A 22,713-nucleotide genomic window follows, 5' to 3' on the forward strand; every position below is an offset into this window, starting at 1 on the left:
TTTTAATTCTCTGAACACTTTTCCTGGTAATTTAAAAAAGGCCTTGGTAGACCACTGGTCCCATCTCTTCTTTTTTTCTTTCTTTTCTTCATCTCTTTTTTTCTCTCTTTCTCTCTTTCTCTCTCTCCTTTCCTTCCCTCCTCTGTCCCTTTCTTTCTTCTTTCCTTCCTCTCTCTCTCTTCCTTCCTTCCTTCCCCCTTTGTTTCTTTTTTTATTTGCTCTTATTATGCCCATTTTGTGTAGCACTTTTCCATCACTATTGCCTCCATGGAAAGAAAACAGACATTTGGGTCAATTAATCTGAGGACAACTTATGACATATGAAATGCCACGAAGCCTATATTCAAGGACTTCCAGAGGCGTCCAGAAGATCAAATTGCCAGGACAAGGTTTCTACCTACTGCTCATGCCATGAGACTCAGGCTGACTTAAAAAATTTTTTTTTAATGTTTATTTATTTTTGAGAGAGACAGAGACAGATCACAAGCAGGGGAAGGGCAGAGAGAGAGGGAGACACAGAATCTGAAGTAGGCTCTAGGCTCTGAGCTGTCAGCACAGAGCCTGATGCGGGACTCGAACACACGAACCATAAGATCGTGACCTGAGTTGAAGTTGGATGCCCAACCGACTGAGCCACCCAAGCGCCCCAAGGCTGACATTTTTAAAAAATAGTTATTTATTTTTGAGAGAGAGAGAGCATGTGAGCAGGGGAGGAGCAGAGAGAGAGGGAGACACAGAATCAGAAGCAGGCTCCAGGCTCTGAGCTGTCAGCACAGAGCCCCATGCGGGGGCTCAAACTCACCAACTGTGAGATCATGACCTAGCCCAAGTTGGACGCTCAACCGACTGAGACACCCAGTCGCCCCTGACATTTTTTTTTTTTATATAAGCTCTACCCAGTGTGATAACATCTAACCAGGCTGGATCAAGATATCTACAGAAGGAATTAGGCTCATAGTAACTCCTCTTGGTAAGTAACTTTGTCCTGATTTGATCCTGTGAATGAAAAACTGATAAGCTTTTTAGAAAAAAAAAAAAAAAGCAAAAAACAAAAAAACAATGTAGGATCACCTCAGCAGATGGACAGCAATTTTGCAGCTACTGGTCACTCTATATGGAAATAAAACTACTTTGTAAATGGTTTTTCTCTTTCCTGCTTGCCAGCAGATTGAATTCTACTGTTACAAAATAAACACACAAAAGTATAGACTCAGGCTTGAAATTAAGCTATTTGTATGACCATATCTGTAAACTATTTGTGTAAGTTCCAGATGTTTTTCTTGTATACAGTCTTTTCAGTGAGAAACACTTTGATTATCTCTAGTATTAATAAAGAGTGCTCCTTTCTTAACGAAGAGTGCTCCTTTCTCTAATAACTGCAGAACCTATATGATTGCTTTAGATCTCCTCTTCAACGGCAGTGCCAAACATTTAACCCTTACGGTAAATGACTAAAGAACATCATTAATCAACATATTCTTGTTATTCTAGGTTCTTAGAGATAGGCTGAGACTAGTCAAAATTTGTGCTGTTGCAACTCTGGGGATACTGAGTAGAGATGGTCCAGATGAACGGAATTTGTGAGCTCAGTAAACCATTTCAGCTCCAGAGCCCATGAAGAGTCTGCCTGCATGGTTTTATATTTTCGTGTGTTCACTTATTGTCTCAGCAAACATTTACTGAAGACGGTGTCTAGGCTGGACGCTAGAGATAAAAGGGGCACAAGACGCAGTCCCAACGCTGCAAAAGCTTGCAGTCTAGTGGACAAATATTCTCGATTGTGACTTCTTGGGCCCCTGTTTTTCAGCATGTGGCCACCAGAGACACAGAATGTCTTAGGCTCATGAGCCCTTTGCTTTCTTACTTTCTGTAATACTTATTGGTTATAAAATCCATACATTTTGTTTAGTGGAACATTTGATAAGGGGGCCCCAAACCATCTGAGTAAAGAGAATAATGATATTAGCTACTATTTACTGAGAGCCATGTATCATGCTGACTAGTTACAGTGCCTTATCTCAGTCCTCAACAGCCCTGCCCAGGAAACCCTCTTATTTTAATATCACTGTTGGGGAAACTGAGGCTTTGGGAAGTTCAGTTAATTGCCTAAATTCACATGGCTAGTTACTATGGCAAAATTTGGAGCCAACAGAGACCTGTCTCACGGAGCATGGTCTAGGCCATTATATGGTATTATAAACATTAAGCTGTATTTTTAATTCTGCATATTTACTCTCGGTAGCCTGACATTTTGAATCGACTCTTTAGTTGAATGCTTAACTAATTATAGTTCATTGTGTGTATTACTCCTCATGTGAAAACAATTCTTCTGCTTCTAATCAGGGCATTAAAATTGTCTTTCTTCCCCCTAAATGAGTAAGTCATGTAGAATATGCATTTATTACATTCTCAGTGTGAGTCTTAGGGTATTGTTATAAAATGACAAGTCCTTTCCACACCATAGCATTCAGTCTTCTTTCCGCATCGGCATCAAGTGCGCCGGAAACATTGACTTGGGCAGGACAGCTGGAGCAGGTGACCTACACGCAGGACTCGGCCGAATGACCCACAGCTGCTTTTCCACTTAAGCTGGGACAACGGCAGAAAGACCAGACCAGACAGGATCCTCTGATGAGCAGCTCAGGATTTTACATCAGTTCCCTGGAAACGACAGAGGCATTGCCAAGTCTAAAGAGCAGTCTCAGGACATCTGGGTGGCCCAGTCGGTTGAGCGTCTGACTTCGGCTCAGGTCATGACCTCGGGATTCATGGGTTGGAGCCCCCTGATGGGCTCTGTGCTGACGGCTCAGAACCTGGAGCTTGCTTCGGATTCTGGGTCTCCCTCTCTCTGTGCCTCTTCCCCGCTCATGTTCCCTCTCTCTCTCTCTCTCTCTCTCTCTCTCTCTCTCTCAAAAGTAAATAAACATTAAGAAAAGAAAAAGGGCAGTCTCAGCATAAATAAGTTAAGAGATCATCATTCCGATTTCAGACTCTCTTCTGGTCTACTATCATTGGGAGTGGGATTCTGGAAAGAACTTACTTTTCTTTTTTTTAATTTATTTTTAAATTTTTTTTTAATGTTTTATTTATTTTTGAGACAGAGAGAGATAGAGCATGAACTGGGGAGGGTCAGAGAGAGAGGGAGACACAGAATCTGAAACAGGCTCCAGGCTCTGAGCGGTCACCACAGAGCCCGATGCGGGGCTTGAACTCACGGACCATGAGATCATGACCTGAGCCGAAGTCGGACGCTTAACCGACTGAGCCACCCAAGTGCCCCAAGAACTTACTTTTCAACCAAACCAGTTACCCACCCCCAGTACCTAGAAACAACAAAAAAATACCTGTAAAAATATTAACTTTCATTTATTAAATATTCAAATATATTATTTCTATTTTTGTTCCTCTTTGAAAATTATGGAAGAAGTAACTGTAAATTAGATTCCAGGAAAAGAACTGATCAGATACATGAAAACGTCCTAAGAAGAGAGGTTTAGAGGATTCAGCAAAATGCTGAGGAAAGGTAAAACCATACCCTCCAACCCGAGCAAGATGGAAAGACAGAACCCAGCTGCCCAGGCAGAAAGGGGTCAGTTCATCCCTTCTTGACTGCATTCATATCTAATGTGATTTGGCTTGAGATTCATCTTTGTTTAATGTTAGCAGGGCCTGTTTTTACTTATTTATATAAATATTGTGAATATATGGGCACAATTTTAAAAGGTGACACAAAGGGAGATTTCTGTAAAAGCTTTTCAGACAGTGGGATTGGTATAGGTGGGACCACAAAGTGTTCGGTCCTGGCACACTGCTCAGGGTTACAGGTAAATATTCTTTCATTCTTCCGTATAACGTAGGGAGGGGAGGCAGGTGATGCAGGGGCGGAGGCCAGGGGCTGGTGCTGGCCCAGAATTCTAGGATTTGGTTCCAGTTTGGCCACAAATGGCAGCAGGATCCTTGGAGAGGTAGGTGACTGTTTCCCAGTCCTTGGGGGGAGTTGCCGCCTGAGTTCGCTTGGGCGACATTGACAAGGAGCTAACTTGCTAGAGCAACTGGGGGTCCCTGAGGGGTGGGGATGTTAGGTCCCTGTGGGATTTCTGTACTGAAAGGTTTGTAAAGAAATTTGTGTATCTTATTTACTTGATTCCAAAAACAACCAGTGAAAAAGAATGAACAAAAATTGCTGAACTTGTCATTTTGTCAGAAGCTGATTCATACCAGGGATGGACACATTGAACTGTGCAAACATATCCATTAATGTCATGAGCTGTGTTTGTTTGTTTGTTTGTTTGTTTGTTTGTTTTTCTACATTCAGGCTAGTAAATGTGTTCATTCTTCATTACCCTTAGAGATGAAATTTTGCCTGGATGAGGGAGAACACCTCTCAGGGATGTTTCTAGATTGCCAGATCTAGTCAACTACAGGTTTTCAAAGAATTGTCACAATGCTGGTAAAACATTGGAATTGTGAAATGTAATGATATTTTTTGGTTTCCTTAGTGGTTGTGGTCATAGGCACAAAGAGTTAATAAATTGAAACACAGCATTCTGGTCCTCTTTCTTCCACCCGACTGCAATATAAATTATAGCAATCTTATTAAATATGGTGACACAGATACAGTTCATGACGTCCTTTAAAAAGTGTTTTTAGGAGAGTGTAGTGCAGAAAAAAATATGGACTGTGATCCTGGATCTATCACTTTCTGTTAGAAATAGCTACCACATAGTTTCAGACATGGTCAGTGATTTAAAAAAGAAAGGCAATCCTATAGAATTCAAATAATCACCTACTGAAGTACTTTATGAATCATGAGTACAGGAAATGTATTAAGTATGATCTGGTCTACAGGTCATTTTGGAACAATTGGTCAGTATTGGCAGAATACCTTCAGTTTCTAAGACCCATTGTTACATGATTCTAAAAATGAGTAGAATGTAGTAGGCATCACCTGAGACATTGTTAGCCTGAACATCAGGGGGTCTCACATTTTTCGGCGGAAACCTCTGGATGTAAAAAAGGAGAGGTTTTACAACTTGAATACATAAAATTATAATAATACCCATAAAATTAAATCTTCACTTATAATTAATATCTTCATTGGATTATGCCTACAGATTAAAAATTACATCATTATAAATATCATTTGAGAAATACTGCTTATTTCTGCCCTCACATTTCATTAAAATTTTTTTTCAAACCCTTCATACACATCTAACATGTATACTTCAGAGCATATTTCTGAGTTATCATAGGGTCTGAGTGTCTGTTTTGGGATTCCCAGATGATGATGTCCCTGGATATTTTATTGGAAGAGACAATTCACCCACTTACAAAATAAAAGCATTCTTTTCATTTATACTGTCTTTCTATGTATGTGAGACAGAAGCATGAAGTATAGAGTCTTTAGTCCCAAGTCGTATTTACTAAATCCACATTAAACTGCTTATTGTCTTTTACCAGTGCGACTTCCAAAACTAGTCTCATCGAGATTATTTCAGGTTGGTATCCTGTCCAAGTAGTATTGTTGGATCAAAGTTGAATGGACTAGAAGAGCCTCTTTTAATAAGTGTTCCAGGACTGAAACATAAGACAACCCCTCTTTTGTGAGGGATGATGTTGGGAACGCAAGCTTCACCTTCTTCTCTGGCGTTTCAGGGTGGTTGAATTCCACACGTTTTGCGTTTGTATCACAGAGAGGGATTTGGAAACTTCTTTCGTTTTTCATGTGACCTCTGAGTTAGACCTTCCCTAAGCTCTGAAGCCCTGGGGCCGAACACACCAATGGTTTCTCATTTATTTATACTGTCTCTTTCCATCATCTATTTGAGAAGGCCTCAAATAAAAGACACAACTACAGTTAGGCTATGAAATAAAAATAAAAGATCAAAAGCACTAAGGAAAGCAGAAGAAGAAGAAAAAAAAAGGCCTGTGATGATCTAGAAAGAAGCACAGGATAAAATTTTATGTTCCCAAGTAGGAGAAAAATGTGGTGGAGTACATACTTTGTGTTAAGTGATAAACTGAAGTACACCAGAGTTTCAAAGATGTTATGCCTTATCTATCATAAAATTAGAAAAAAACACTCAAAGCATGAGTCCTTTTGGGGGAATATGAAGTGAAGAGTGGGAATCGCCTTCCACATCCATTTTATAAAGTGGATAAGGTGATTTTTACACAAATGCATTTCATGCTACAACTGCATCATTACTATGGGCACCATGACACTGAATGTCATTCACAGATGGTGATAATCAGCCGACAGCGTCAGGGATCATGCAGTCTGGTGATCTAATGTGACAATAGGAGACTTGGAGGACCAGGCAACTGCCTTTGATCTAGTCATTTGGCCTGAAATCCCACTGTAGGAGATTCAAAGCAAACTTAGGCATGATCCGAAAGAAAGGCAGTTGGAGGTAGAAATTTCTGGTGAAAGCTTAGAATGCACATGGATTATGCTGTTGGTGGGAAAAGAGATATTTGCTTTGGACCACGCAGGTGAAGCAGTTCCATGAACTGACCCCATGTTACTAGGCTTTAGCCAAAGTTCCCTTTGACTTTCTTAACACTGGAAATGCAGTGGATAAGACAAGTGATTGCCTATTAACTGGTGTGTCAAAGGCACATTCCAGTGATGATGGCTGAGTGAATCGAGACATAGTAGAGCAAAGTGGGGTGCAAACGAAGGAATGAGTCTCCATGCTTGTTTTACCTAGATCCAATCATTACCTTAAGTACTGTATTCCCATTAGTAAGAAAGATGTGATCCCATGCGATTAAAATGTCATGTTGGAGCACACAATCATCTAAACAAATTGCTAATAATCATGGTAATGATAATAATATACTTTCTCATTTCCATAGCATGTTTGCTTGTGGAAATCTTAGGAGAGATTTTAATATCAATCCTTACAGTAAAGGTCAGCATAGACAACATTGTACAAATATTGTAATAGGATCAGACCTTGTGTCCGTGTGGACTTGTATAAAGTGTTCATGTACATCGTGTGTAACTGTCACGAAAGGGTTTGGTCCAAGAATGAAGTTATCACGACAGATATGCTTTGTAAATTGACGCATTTCCTTTCCTGACGGTGAAAGGGCGTAGTCAGAGAGCCCGGGATTTGCCCCAGGCTGACCTGGAGCCCTTTCTCTACCACGTACTGCTTATGTGAATTTGGCGATTATTCTCTGCCCTCAGTTTCCTCATCCATCAGGTGGGATAACAGGAGGCATTCAGCAGAAGTCATATGAGAATTAAATGAGAGACTGTGAATAAATTACTTGGCATGTTGTCTAACATATAAAGGGTGCTGGATATGCAGTGGGTATGCCCTAAGAAGTTGTCCCATTTCAAACCTGAAGGGACAATAGTATCCAGTATGGAGGGTCTGTAGCCAATCATAATGATAGAGCAGAAATTTGCCCGAGGATTCAGCTGTGCTTCTAACTGCCCCAGTGGAAAGTGACCTTCCTGTGCACTGATAGACAAATAACTTGAATTTAGAGGTATTTGTTTCATTTAATGAAATTTTCCCTCACTTGGCCACAAAATGAAATTAAAATGTGGGTTTTGTTTTTGTATTTTTGTAGTTTTTCTGTGTATTTAAACCTTAACCCTTTATCTTAATTTCTATTATCTCTAACTTTACCAAGTTTGGGATTTGTGCTTGTATATGGTAGAAAAACAATGGCTGAAAATATGGTTAGAATGTACTTAGAAATATAGTTACATATATGGTTAGTCCTTTTAAATATACTTAGAAATGTCATAAATTTGAAATTCATACTTACATATGAAATAGCTTTATTTACTTAATAAAAGAAAAATTAGAAGAATAAGCTGAGAAATTTGGAGTCAATATTAATGCAGGTTTGAAATACCCACTTAATTGAAAGTGTGGTTGCATTTGGTTAAGTTATATAGGATTCATACTGCTTCGTCCTAATAATATGTCTACAACTCAGGCAATTTACCTTAAAACATTTTTTGATTATGAATATATAGAAATGTAATGGACAACTTATTTGTTTTGTGAACTGGTTTCTATTTTATGCATCAGTAAAATGATTGTGGCCATAAAAAACACTGCTAGTAAGTTTAAAAAAGAATGTTGGAAGAAAAAGCATGTAGTATAATTAGCCAAAATGTAGGCACTAATCATATATAATCAAGTACACTATTTAATGCTCTGTTAATTGTCACATTGAGAAAGTTATAGGAGTTCAAGATTCCTTCTATCCTGAAAAGAATGAAACTTCCAGAATCTAGCTGAAGAAAAGGGACAGGAGGTCAGCATCCTGTCCAATAATTTTCTTCCTGTCCAATAATTGTCCAATAATTGTCTTCCTGTCCAATAATTTTCCAAGTAGATCATTTGATTTTGAAGTTCTTTATGATGATGAATCAGAAGTAATCTTATAAAAAAAACCAACTTCCTAACATGAAAACTAGATTCCTTAAATGTATTGACTAGAGGCAAAAATCATGTAAATATCATATACTTTGAAAAATTAGTCTTGTTTTCTATTACATGCTTTCACAATGAAAAACAAAGTATATGGTTGGAGAAATACAGACTTTCCTAGTATTACAATCAATAAAATACTATTTGCAGTATATGCAAGATGTACAAGTTTAAGACAACCGCATTATGATCTAATTCTATGTATAGCGTGTTTAAAAAACTGATTTTTGCTTACAGATTAGTATAAAAATCAGGAACTTTGAGGCACTGTCAGAAATTCTCAAGAATATTTTTTCCTTTTCTTCTCAAAGGAGAAATCAAATTCTTCTTTTCTTCGGAAATTGTCCACAAAATTATTATTCTAACTCCTAACTAGCCCAAAGAGAAAATGTGTTAACGTTTGTGTTTCAGTTGGAAATCAAATTGGAAGGGTTCTACTCTTTACAATTTCAATCACTAATTAACAATCAATGTATAAGCAAGGAACATTCCAGCCCTCAAGTGACATGCCCTTGACAACTATGATGTTTCATTGCATATTTTCACATTATGTCTACAAGAAACTCTGGAACCATAACTGTTAACATTTTATGAGTTACATATAATGTTATTTAGCAGGTGAAATCGAAGAAAACTGTGTGTGTGAAAGCAAGTTAAGCAGGCTTCCAGGGCAGATTCGAATTTGGGGGAAGATTCTAAGTGTCAAAGTATGGTGTCTTTTTAGTCATGCACCAACTACAACGAAATTCCCGTTAAAATGTGACTTTAGTGAACATTTCTTAAAGCAAACTGAATTCTGAGTAGTGCAATACTTGATAAAGTTAATACGAGCATTTCTGGAAACAATCAATAAATTTTTAATAGCCGTTTTGTAAATTTAGCCACATCACTTCTAAATTCAAGGCATTGTAGATAATTTGGAGATGCAGCTTAAAACATCACTCTACTCAAAATCCTGGTGTGGTTCAGATGTGAGAGCAAGATGGTCTATAAAATCAGGAATCAAGCAGAAGAAATCCGGTATCAGAAGTGGACATGGGATCCTTATTTAAGCTAAAAGGCCAATGTGACAGATTGTCAAGTATGGGTAGAAATAGATTCCCTTTCAACAAGTGACTGTGTATTGTTTCAAAAAATTCCATATTAATCCAGGTGCTGCCCTTAATAGCCGTGACTTTGGACAACTTACATAACCCCTTTTCCCATGGAAAGTAACAAAATGAGCAACTCAGAACCCACTGTGGATGAAAGGTCATAGTAAGCACTAACCCTATGGCAACTTCTCCTTCCTTTTACTGTGTGTTAGGTGGTTCCAAACCACAGAATGTTTCATTTCTCTAATGTTTTCATTGCAATTGCGTTTCTCCCACAGATAAAAATCCTGATGAAGACATTTTCCCCAAGCCCACAATTTTTCTTCCTTCAGCTGATGAAGTAAAACTCCATAACACTGGAACATATCTTTGTCTTCTTGAGGACTTTTTCCCTGACGTTATCATGATAGATTGGAAAGAAAAGAATGGCAAAACAATTCTGAAATCCCAGCAGGGTGACACCATGAAGACTAAGGACACATACATGAAATACACGTGGCTGACCGTGCCTAAAAAGTCAATGGATAAAGAACACAAATGTACCGTCAAACATGAGAATAATAAAGGAGGGGTTAATCGAGAGATACTGTTTCCTTCAATAAACAAAGGTATGTGCATATACACATGATGATAACCTTTCAGAACCCTTTGTTTCAAAGGGAATACCACACCTTTTCTATCAAAAATTAATGGAAAACAAGCAAATAGAAATCTTTCTTTAACGTACTTTTAACGGTCACATAAATGTCCTGTTACTTCCCCATAGAATTAAAGTAGAAACATACAAAGAAAGAGCACAAGAACAATTCACTTAGCCTTTATCGCCTCAGTTTCATCATGCAAAATATAAAGGTCACAATGATGTTTTTTAGCGTCACTGTATGGATTGAATGAAATAATACGGAGGAAGCACCTAGCAGCCTCACACACAATAAATGCTCAAAAAGAGAGTCCACTTTCTATGATCTTACTTGATAAGGAAATAAGAACAATTGCACATCTTTCGGGAACGTTCTACTCAATGGTCAAACTCCCTCTCACCTCAATCTGGTCTATTCAAAGTATCACCCTTAAATAGTTACAGGTGACAAAATGCTGCTCCTTTGATGGAGCTGGATTGCAGTTCAAGTAAAAATGGCGATTTGGCTGCTGAGTTTTTATTATGGTCTTGGGTGTTCCAGATTTGAATTTTATATAAGACTGTAAGGTGAAATTTGGTAACTGGAGAGGGGTGAGATTACGTGTACAAACATTCTCCCATTGTCCACAATGGATTTATTTCTACCCCTGGGAAATGCTGCCCAGCAAACACTTCCTGCCGTCCGAGCATGCGCCAGGCCTGGAAGGGAGGCAGGACGGACCACTGTCCTCAGGAGGATCACTATAGTAGGGCGAATACACTTTGCCTAATCACCCAGGGTCCCTGGTGATTCAGACGTGGTGTCCTGAAGGAGCCGCATTGGTGCAGAGGCTGGTCATATTTGACAATGGGGGCAGAGTTGAATGTGCCCTGGCCCGGCTGTGAGCCAGGAACTCTCTAGACTCAGAAGTCAAGTCCTGAACATTAATATAAAAGGGCCCCAGAGGGCCCATAAGAAGGAACCAGTTTGTACTTGCTCTGTGGTTAACAAGCACTTTTTAAGCAGCAGGGAACAAACACATAGCAAGACATGTGAAGAGCTTTGCTATATATTTCTGAGGTAAGTCTTTGTCCTTTGTCCTCTGGGAGTGTTAAAAAAGAAAAAGCAAAAAACAAAAACCCACAAACCCCAAATGGCAACACTCAGCTTAAAGCCCCAAGTCACTCCACCAAGACTTAATACCTAACCCAAGTACAATTTCAATGCCCCAGAAGAGTAACCTTTAACCAGTCGACTAGGGAATTTTCCTGGTCAGCACCAAGAAGTTTCCTAATGGACCCCTTCCCTTCTCTGTCAGGGTGACCTTGCCTAAATCAGTGGATTCCTTGCTAAAAATTTCCTCTTTTCTGCTCCTTCTCTATTGTAAAAAAGATTTCTTTCCTGTCCTCCTTTGGAGGTCCTGTCTACATGCTAGATGGGATGCTCTCTGATTCATACACTGATTGACGAATACAGCCATTGGATCTTTAACATTTACTTGGTTGGGTTTTTGTTCTTTAATAGGTTTGGCGGAGGTGGGAAGATCCGAAGTGGACCCCCAGAGGCATTCAGAGACAAGGCGAAACACAGGAGTGGTCACTGTGAGCCCTTTGAGTTCACTGTCCTCCTCACCGGTTTCAAGGGCTGAGGGTGAGTTCCTCTTGGTTCCAAGCTCCTCTCTCCTTGCATTCGGGCTGCTGATCTAATGGGCCTTTCTTTCCAGGACAGGTCAGCTTGGGCTGCAAGGGTTATGCCCAGAGCCCGGTTGAGCTGGCATGTTTATCTGGAACCCTGTGGAACTGGCCTATTTGGCCAGAGCCCAGCTGAGCTGGCAGAAAGGTGTGCCTGGAGCCAAGCCCCCAACCTTTCAGACCGCACTTCCCCTGCTAGAAAAGTCAGCAAGGTTCCAAGAGAATTGTTGGTGGTGCACACGGAGTCTTCTTGGGTCCTGAACGCAGTAGCCTCTCTTATTGCCCATTCACTAATGTGCACACGATTGTCTCCTTTCGTTTAGAGAAAGGCTACTGGCAACAGGGATCTCAGAGGTAGAAAAAGCCACAAAAATTGCTGGGCACAGGTCCCACATTTAAAGACAGTTAGAGCATCACTACCTCAAGAACACTCCTCTGATGGTACAAGTTGGTGAGGGCAGGGGTCGTTGGGTCAGCACTGGGTCACCCATCAACCTCCGGAAAACCTCTGTGCAAGGACGTATACTGTAAAACACACACAATCCCCAATTCGGGTCATATGCCTTTTAGGTGTCAGTTTGGCTCCAAATCTTAGCTCATGGGATCCTCAAGTCCTGAAGGGTCAAGCCCACCACCTTCCAGTACACCTGCTTATTTTTCATCTAAGAACTATGGTCCCAGATGTTAAACATATAATTTCCAATTAGATAAAACCACTTAGGAAGGGCACTTAAGAGCAAGGTTTTACAGTTAAAGACAGTAGGACCCCTTAGTTTAATCAGCAAGCAGAAGCTTCCTAAAGGTTTTAAAATGTCAAGGTCATTTCATTGAATGACTCACTGCAAAAGGCTCATGAAAAATTATAGATGGAAGAGGTACTAAAAAAAAGTCTGTAAGACTGACGTAATCCTCCTGCTCCGTTCTTTGCTCCTTTGAGCACTCACTCTGGGCTGAAATGATTTTCCACTCAGAAAAGGCTACACAGTCATAAACAGAAGTCTGCCAACTTAATGGTTTTATACCCCATGTCTGCTTTCAGAGGAGGGCCCCAAATGAGCCTCTCCCAGAGCTGATGAAACTGGGTGATTTTCTGGCAAACTGCTCTGTTATTCCCTTCAACAGCCAAGTGGAAATTCTCGTAAATAGGAGTGCTGCAGAAGGGATCCTAGAAAAAACCGGCAGAAGCCAGCAATGGGTAGAAACTCTTAGGAGAATCAGTTCCTTCCAAATCTCTGCCCACAGTGCGTGGTCTCAGAAGACAATAAACAATTTCCCGTTGTCCCACGGATTTGTTTCCAAATCCACACTCATTGCTTATGGATCCTTTCTCTCCCAGAGACAGCCGTTGCCTCCTTGCTGGTGTCATCCTGTGTCACTGCTCTTAGCTCTCTGCCTGCCTGGGACATGTGGCTTGTGGGTTCCTTCCTTTGGCTGTCCTTGTGGGTGACCCTGGATCTGGGGAGGGTAATATCCTTAGCTTCTTCTCTGCGACCCATCTTACACCCTAGGGGAGTTATTCCATCTGCCAGGAATACTTAAAACTGTGCACCCAGAGGAAAGGAAGCAAATTGAGGCTCATGTGCTTGGATAGGTCCAATCAACCCATGATATCATTTTATGTAAATCTGAGTCTTTGAGACACTGAGAGGAGCTGTCCTGACAAATGTGAACAGAACTAGAAACGCAGCTTTTGGGTCAATCCAGAGTTCCCCTGTCCCTTCACCCACTGCCACACTTCTCCTAGTTCCGAAAAGGGCTTATAGATGGTTGGCTTTAGGAAAGCAAAGTCCTTCTTGCAGGAACCTGCATTCTTTCTCTGTCCTCAAAGTGATCCATCTGATCGCATCTTCGAAATGTAAACACAGCCCACAAATGCCTGGGACTGAGGAAAACTAAGAGAAAGAGGCCTTTTCAAAATACAAACTGCTAAAGGGCTCTTGTGCCTAAACCCTGGCTCAGTGTCCTTCATAATCCTGGGGACACATACAGATCTTAACACTTTCTCCATAAATTACTCCATAAATGTCAGTGATTCAAGGGTCTTTGCGGCAATCTGTGCGTCCACAAATACACGTCGTCAATGTGAGATATTTTTTCTCTCTGGAGACATTGTCAACATTAGTTTACAAAGAGCTCTATATTTCTTTGGTTTTTAGACAAGCACTTGTGAGGACTGGGCATTCTAAAACTCTCGGAAAGATAGAAACTAACCCAAAGGTGTTTTGATTTCACATGGTCTGGGCAAATATTCAGTTGTTGGTTTAAATAAAAGAGACATTTCTTTACTGCTTTATCAGCACTAAAATGAAAACTTTCAGGTGCCTGGGTCTACTAAAAGTCAAATAAGTAGATGTGATCTCAGTGACAAAACGTTAAAAAAAAATAGCTTGGGGGAATGATGAACTTTGATGTTTTGTAAGTTTATTTTTCTTATTTTTATACTTCCATTCCAGTTAGTTAGCACATGGTGTTATACTCGTTTCATGGGTACAAAATAGACACTCAGCACTTTTTACTTCACCCTGTGCCCGTCAGGACAAGGGTACTCCTTAACCCCCATCACCTGTTTAATCCATCATTCCCCAGGTTGCGTAAAGCTTGTATGAGTAACCTCAGCTAAACTGTCAGGAACAATAGAATAAATGTAAATAAAATAAGTAAAAATTTAGAGACAGTTTTAGCCTCCCCAAACTTTTTGGAAGGCTAAAACTTTAAAGCTGTGCTGAGTTAGAGCACCTGTTAAATTCAGTTACATTCATTAAATATCTAGATCATTTCAAGTATGATAAAATAGTTAATTATTAATAAATGAACATAGGTTTATCTACTTTTGGAAACTGAAGATACGTTGGGGCCTGCTTGTTAATGTGTTTTGTGCTTTACTGAAAGATTGTTTTTTGAAGAAGCACAGGTTTCTAGAAATTGTGAAATGTATTCATAAATTTGCCAATCTAAAGAATACTGTTTAACAGTGCACAACTGCTTCCTTATTAGTTTTCATTAAAATTGAAGGTCTCTAGGAGTTAACAGTTCTAATAATTTAACGAGAACTACTGGAAATAATAAGGGAAACAACCCAGAATGCAAAAAAAAAAAAAAAAAAAGTAAGATGTGTGTTTTCAGTAAGAAAAAGTATGATGAATGGGGTTATATTTTTGAGGGCAAAAAAAGAAAGGAATTTTGTCCTAAAGCAAGGCTGGTCATCTAAAAAGGGTAAACTCAGGACAAATTCTGGATGTAAAGGAGAAAGTGGTTTGTAAAAGGGGATGTTTGGAAAAAAATGTTATACGTGGTCAGGACTAAGTTTGGAAGAAAGGATTTTCAAATCAAAAGTAAGAAGGTGTAACGTTAGAATTTGGTTTCTCTTTGTCCAAAGGGCAAAGGGTTGGGTTTATTTATTTGTTTTCTTTAGTGTTTTGGTCAGCTTAAGCCTCTTTGACCTGGTACATTCCAAAAGACATCCTAAACTAATTTGGCTTTATTTGATATGTTAAATTACATGGGAAGTATTGTCAAATAGAAATTCATACTAAGTGTTCTTTACGTTGTGTTTGTAAGATTGTGGCACATGCAGTTAAAGTCGATTCTGGTTCTGCCAGACATTTGAGGTCCTGATGTCCTTGAACATGACACCTGTCTGCTTCTGAATCAGAGAAATTAAGGTGTGTAAACAGTGGCAGTGTATTCAAGAAAGAGTCTGGACTAAGGGAACATGAAGACAGTCATTTGGTCCCTCCTGACTCCATGGCAAAACCATTTTCTTGATTTTTGTTTTTTCATTCTTTTGCCCACCATAGGGCGTTTAAAGTGACTCATGTTATAAACCGACATCAGCAGTAAGACTTCTAGAATAGTACACAATGGTTTGCCATCAATGTCTAATCTGTCGGGTCCACAATCCTGGAAAAATTATTTTGTCTCCAAAGGCTCCAGACCTTCTCCCTGGGGACCCCTTGAACACCTGCAGCCGGACTTCACGCCACTGCCACTTAGCGCGGGCTGTCAACATGCCCCGGTTATTGTTTGTACATTTCTGGAAGGTTTAAAGCCTTTCCCTGCCAAGAGGCTGATGCCCTCCCTGTGGCTAAGACACTTTTAAAAAGTGTATTTCCCCCTTGGGGCACATCTTCTGTGATCTCCAGGGACCAAGGCTCCTATCTTACAGGGCAACTCATAGGAACCTTAAGGAAAACCTTGCAAACTTCTTGACATTCTGTCAGAGTACAACCTTCTGTTGATCTTTGTGTCACATGCTAATCTGTCCAGCTGGTGTACGTCTACCATGTCTTATGCTCAAGCCTGTCACCACCAGCTTATGGAAGCCTTCCAGGATTACAGTTAAAAGGATCCTGTAGGTCACAGTTACAGCCTGGTGATTAGGTATTTTGGGCTCGTCATCAGAGGAAGAGAGCCCTCAAACCCCCAGTAGAAGAGGGACCTTACCAAGTGCTCCTGCTGTAACACTAAAAGGTATTGAGCCTCAGGTGCACATCACACAGCTCCAGTCTCTATCTGATACTGGGTCCTGCACAGACACTTGACATCTCTGAGTCAAACTGAAAGAAAGTGATGTAGCTGACATGCAGGTAGGGTGTTTTCGCCCAAGACAATGGATCAAGATCTCACACTTCTACCAAATGTGAAAACTTTTCACCTTCTTTTCTTTCCGACGAACGGCCTGGAAAGATAACTCCATCATCTCTATCTCCCAGGTCACAGCCAAGGGGGGTAAACTTTGGAATTTACAGCAAGTTTTTATTTCAGACTAGGAGAAAATCTAGCCCTGTTTCTACCTTTTCTCAAGCTAAAGAAGACATCTCAATGGCTGACGCCCCTCAGTTTACACCCTGAGTTAGAAGGAACCTCCCAGGAAGCTTTCGTGACCAAGATTCACTCTTCTGGTGAGGCCCTACTTCCAGGTTAGGGATCAAGGTAAATGAGGTTTGAGCAAGACCTTCTCCTTCGTTCTGAAAATTGTTGCAGAATCTCTTACTAAAGCAATGGCTGCTTAACAAATATCCTTAGACTCTGACCAAAGTAATTCTTGAAAATAAGACAGCCCTTGGTGATCTCTTAGCTGAGCAAGGTTGGGTCTGTGCTGTAGTCAACACTGCCTGCTCTACCCCGATTAACAGTTCTGGGGAAGTTAAAACTCAACAACGTCAGATCACTGAGCAAGCCACTTGGTAAAAAATGCTACTGCTTCAGCGGAGCCTTTCTTAATTATTCGATTTTCATAGCTTTGTGTCTTGGGGACCATGGCCTCAAATTGCACTCCAAACATTGGAACTGTCTTGTTTATGGTAATCAAGATAATATTCCTGGTGTGTAATGTTCTCTCTAAAGCTCCAAGTGTAAGTTCAGAGCTGGTAACCTACAAACAAATGATCTCTCTAAGACTGGAACATCCAAAAAGAACAAAGAGCACAACCCACTCAAAAATTGTAAACCTGAAGTGGTAACCTGTGAACATTACAGGGTGAAGCCAAAAGGTCATGACCTGTGAGTATCACACAGAAGGACAACAAATATGTCTCAGAGCTGCTGCTGAGAGTAATGTTAATGCCTCCCATTTTGATCTCATCTCTCAGTTAAGCTGAGAGTCTGATCAAAAGGCTGGGCTGTTAAAAAGAAAACCACAGACTCAAAATGGCCTCACTCAGCTCCAGACCCCAAGTCAGTAAATCAAGACTTCATCCCTGCCCAGCTGTAGTTTCAACACCCAGAACTTTTGCCTTTAACCAGGGCATGGAATTTCCTGGTCCGCACTAGGAAGTTTACTGGCTGACCCCTTCTCTTCCCTTTAGGATGGTGACCTTGCCTGAAATAATGGATTCCTTGCTAATAACTTCTTTTTCCCTCCCTTTCAATCTTGAAAGACTTCTTTTCTTATGGCTCCTGGGAGCTCCCCTCTACTTGTCGGATAAGATGCTCCCTGATTCATAAATAGATCCGTTACCAGCCAATTTGATCTTTAAAAGGTACTCATTTGAATGTTTGTTATTTCACAGATTCTTTGTCCGATGAGCAAATCAGGGTCAAGCAATTACCTTTGCTGTCACCTGGGCTCTGATGAAGAGCACGCAGCATTGTATCAGTGGCAATGTTTGCTGTTGAAAACATAGCATGGATGAATTTATTTCTACACTTACTGTATTTTTTATATCCTTTCCTAAAAGTAACGAAAATAACATTACACAGACAGCTCTAATTGTTCATATCTACAGCTAAGACACAGAGAGGAAACAAATGGGCAAAACTTTAATGTAACCGCTGGGCTGAAGTGTCTGTTAGGTTTTCATTTTTCTAGGGAGTGGAGAAAAGTAACAAGTGTAGTAAGTTCCCTGGTGATGACGAGGGTAAGGGGGCAGTTCTTGGTTACGACGTGTCTTGCTGGGCACTTACTTCTGCAACGAATGTCTCCCAAGGTCTTCTTTTGACAACAAAGCTAACGAGGGCATTTCTGTTAATGCAATTCTGCAGCAGATTTCTAGTGCTGTTTCTTGTAAGATTTTTGTTGTTCTGTTTGTGATAAAAGCTTGTATATGTATATATATATATATATATATATATATACATACATATATACATGTGTATATATATATACATATATGTATGTATATATATATATATATATATATGCATGAAAACACAGAACAATGAAGTGACACTGAGAAGAGATAAAAGTCATCTTGCCCAAGCATGATCAGCCACGACTAAGAAAGAGCACGTAGGACACGTACAAATTTTATTATGAAAAGTTGTTACCTTACTGTCTTTACTTTAATCAATGCATGATGATAAGAGATTTTTACTTATCTTTTTAAAAAGCTTTTATTTTAATTTCAGTTAGTTAACATAGAACACTCTATTAGTTTCAGGTGCACAGTATGATTCAAGTCACTGTATGGAAAAGAAAGAGACATTTAGGGCACTTTAAAGTCAACTCTTGAGGATATTTTAACCTTTAACATAATGACGCTAACATTTTCCTTCTTGGAATTCACCCGAAAGTTTAAACCTCAAACCTGTTTTTTTTAAGAGTGCCCAAAATGAGGTTGTGCAGAGTGCATAAAATTGTATGTGTGCTGGGTGGTTTTTATTTTGATTTGTTTTGTTTTGTTTTCACAGTAGATAAATACAATTCTCACCTTAGGTTTTATATATTCAGAGAGCTGATATTGATATGTGTTGGCCTGCAAGTTCCCGTCCCAGCAAAGAAGTGCGCTGGGATCCTGAGTCTGTGTAATAAAAAGGTCATTAGCTAAGAGTGGTGATTATGTCTGGGAGAGATGATGTCTGAGAGTCCACAATGGTGGAGTTGTGTTCAATTTGTATGGATTGTTGTACAAGGGGCGTTCCACATGCTGTAGCTCATCTAACCCCCACCACCGTCCCTGAGTGCCGGCTCTGCCCATCACTGGTATGATTCTCAGCAAGGTACTTAGAGACTCTAAATCCTATTTCCTTACGCGTAACATGGAGTCCTCCAAATCCAGCTCATGTCAGTGTCACCAGGATCAGATGAGATAACGCACGTGAACTTTCACAGAGTGCTTGGCACAGGAATAATCATCTAAGGGTACTGGCTTTCATTAGCCTTGTTGTCATGTCCACAAACACCTCCACTCTAGAAAATCACGTGCGGGACTTGCGGTTACCGGGGTGTGTGTGATTTGGAAAGGTAAGGCTGCTTCCATTTTTACATGGGAAATTGACCTACACCAGCCTCCTTCCAACATGTAAGATTCTGCTGTGGATTCTCGGGTTGGACAATATCGTTTTGGCGGCCACACTTCATGTGAGCAGTGTGTGCTCAGGACTTTACAGCAGCCACTGTTTCTGGTTGGTTTTCCTTTCGACAAGTATTTACAGAACACCTGCTTTGCCGCAGGCACTGTGTTAGGAGCTGTGAGCCCAGAAGGAAAACAAGATAATCTTAGATATTATCCTCCAGTTGTGAGAAAAAAAGAAAAAACAATCACGAGCTTCAATGTATCCATGTGCAGAAATACCATATATGAATTGATCTGCTCAGTCACAAAGAATCAGAGAACGCTTTTCTGGAATTGTGGGGCTCCTATTTGTAATGGCTGTCTCCAGTCTGTTGACAGATTCTATCTGCCTGTCTGTCTGTCTCTCTCGCTATCCATCCATCAAACTATCCACAACACAGACACGTGTCAAAGAATGGATATGAACAACGGAATAATACTTGCTTTCATTTCTTTTAGAGCTTGTCACTATTAACTACACAAAAGCTTCTCTGAAGGATGAAAATGGTAAGTTTTTCTATGTTTGTCTTTTTGTTATGCTACAGCATTTACCTTCTGATCAACTTAACTTTTGAACTTCCCTGGCTTCAAGGAGAAATATCACAATGGTTGGATCTTGCCAAATAGACTTAGTGACAGCTGAAGTCTCCATCATTTCCCAGGAGTCGCCTTCACACAGTAAATTCTGGCTTGGGAATAAGAGGACTATAAAGTAGGGGTGCAGTGAGGGACTCTAAAGTCTTTCAACAATGGATTTCATTCGTTTCTGTGGTCTTTGTTTCTACGAACTGAGGAAAACATGGTATCAAGTAGCTTTTAGAGTTTTTTTTTTAAATCTTTGTATTTGTTGGTAGTTAATAATATGAACTGACACTGAGAGGTTCTTGTACAGAAGGCGTTGTGTGTACTTTGAACGGGTTTTGTTTAATTCTGTTAATACTCACTACGAAGTATTTTGTTCTCACGTTACAAATGAGGACGGTGAACTAAAATTAGCTAAGTCCCTTGTGCCCTGCGACACAGCAAGATCTGGGGCTTCAACCCAGATCATCTGAATCAAGAGTTCATACACTTACTCAATTTTTATTTTTCCTCTAAATCCCAAAGCCAAGGCCCTGAGACAGGCTGCACAGGGGAGGGGGTGTGATGGCAGGACTTCGTGTGCCAGAATCCAGACTTAAACCCTAGTCTTTAATTATTATTTGCAGAAATATGGGTAGATTATTTGCATTTTCTGAGCCAACCACAAATGACACAAATAACACCCAGCTCAGTTATGGAGAACATAAGGCCCCGCATGTGGAATGTCTAGCTTAGGGTATCTCATTTAGCTGCTACATAATAAGTACTTGTGAGTACATTCTAAGTATAAGTAGTAGTTCCTGGCTCTTTCTCCACACATATGCACAAAGGAAATGATGAGGACCATTGGCTCTAGTCCTGCTGATTTGTCCTCCTGTCCAATATCAAGGGGCTCCTGGACTCTGGCTACTCGTCATCATCCTCCTTATCACCACCCACTTTACATTTATCCATAATCATTGAGTGTCTTGGGTATTCATTGCATGTAGAGATCCACAATTACAGAGTAGCTGAGAATGTGTCCTGAAACATCAGGTTGCTGGGATTGAAATCTGGCCTCTCGTACTTACTAGTTGCATGAAATCAGGCAAATTGCTTCTCTCTCTGTCCTCAGTTTATGTGAGAATGGGAATGAAAATAATAACCTCATCTGTTATTAAAAACTAAATACAATTAGGGCTTCACATGCACAGTTCTCAAGTAACATTTAAGTTGTGGTTAATGGATAATGCCTATTATTCTTACCTGGGGACATGGGGGAATGAAGAAATGCTAGAAGCTATTTATCACCAATGCTTGTTTTTCCCATTGGACTCACTCATTCTAAACACAACCTATTTTTTAATACTTTGGAATTTCTAAGTGAATTTTAAAGGTTTTTTTTGTTTTGTTTTTGTTTTTGTTTTTTTATTAACTTGGTCTGCAAACCGAATTCTGAGTAGTCTTGGGGGTGGTGTTAGTGGTGATGGTGGTGCAGATGTTTACTCTCCAGTTGTACTGGTGAGAGAGTCACTTCAACCCAGGACATCAGAAATGTGTGTTGTGACCCAGCTCCCAAACTAAGTCCTCACCTTTCCAAAGAACAGGTGAAACTAACTGATGGCTTCTTTTAGACGCCCGGCAGGTGCAGCTCACGAACACCTCTGCCTACTACACATACGTCGTCCTCGTCGTCAAGAGCATGGTCTACACCATCATCATCGCCATCTGTCTGCTTGGGGGACCAGCACTCTGTGACAATGGGAAGAGTTCCTAACCCATGGTGGCACCAAGGGTCCACTTTTCTCCTTGACTATTGTCACTAAAAGAGTCTGTTGAGGATCTAGAGGGGCTTTCTTTCTGCGTTTGGGTTATTTCAGTTCACATGTTTCTTTTTCTATGTGTCATCATTGCAGAACAGGTTTACAAACAGCTAGGCAGACAGGAAATGTCACTCTGCATGGAGAACAATTTCTACCATGACTCAGGGGCAGGGCCGGGGGAACCCACTGGGGCGTCAGCACTGCTCTCTCCTTCATGTCCACCAGCCCGTCAGCCACTCAGCACCCTTACCTCTGAGTACAGCCGGCGTGCAGCTTCCATCGCGGCCCCTGGGGCTCTGTATCCAGATAACTGCCTGCAGGCCTTTTATTTTACATTTCTGGAAGTCTTCCTCCTTGCTACCTGACCTTTGTGCTATTTTTCATAACAGGCCTAATAAAAGCAATCACAAGTCTACTTTCGTCTCTGTGGACATTTATTTGGTGAGACCTGAGTACAAGGCCATGGACAGCATGACAACTGAGCCTTCACATTCAGCATTGATGTACTCATGGTCAATTCCACATCTCTAATTCTTTCCCTAAGATAGTCCTTGTGATGCCTTCTTTGGGGGCACTGGCCCCAGGGGAACCACAAACAGTGAAGGTGCCCAAGTCATTTCTCCTTGAAAGGTGAGCAGTTTCAGACTTATTTAGTTTAAGACTCTCCCCTGGTGACAGTTTAAT

The 22,713-nt window shown here is 40.4% G+C and overlaps 1 gene segment (V, D, J or C); it reads left to right on the top strand.

Annotated features, from left to right (window-relative positions):
• The first annotated feature begins 3,533 nt into the window (after positions 1-3,533).
• LOC102963333 lies at positions 3,534-22,435 on the top strand. The segment is given in 5 exon segments: positions 3,534-3,589; positions 9,838-10,167; positions 11,704-11,829; positions 20,105-20,152; positions 21,841-22,435. Coding segments are annotated over 5 exon segments (684 nt in total).
• Positions 22,436-22,713: the final 278 nt, after the last annotated feature.

This window comes from Panthera tigris, chromosome A2 (assembly GCF_018350195.1).
Source record: "Panthera tigris isolate Pti1 chromosome A2, P.tigris_Pti1_mat1.1, whole genome shotgun sequence".
Lineage (NCBI taxonomy): Eukaryota > Metazoa > Chordata > Mammalia > Carnivora > Felidae > Panthera > Panthera tigris.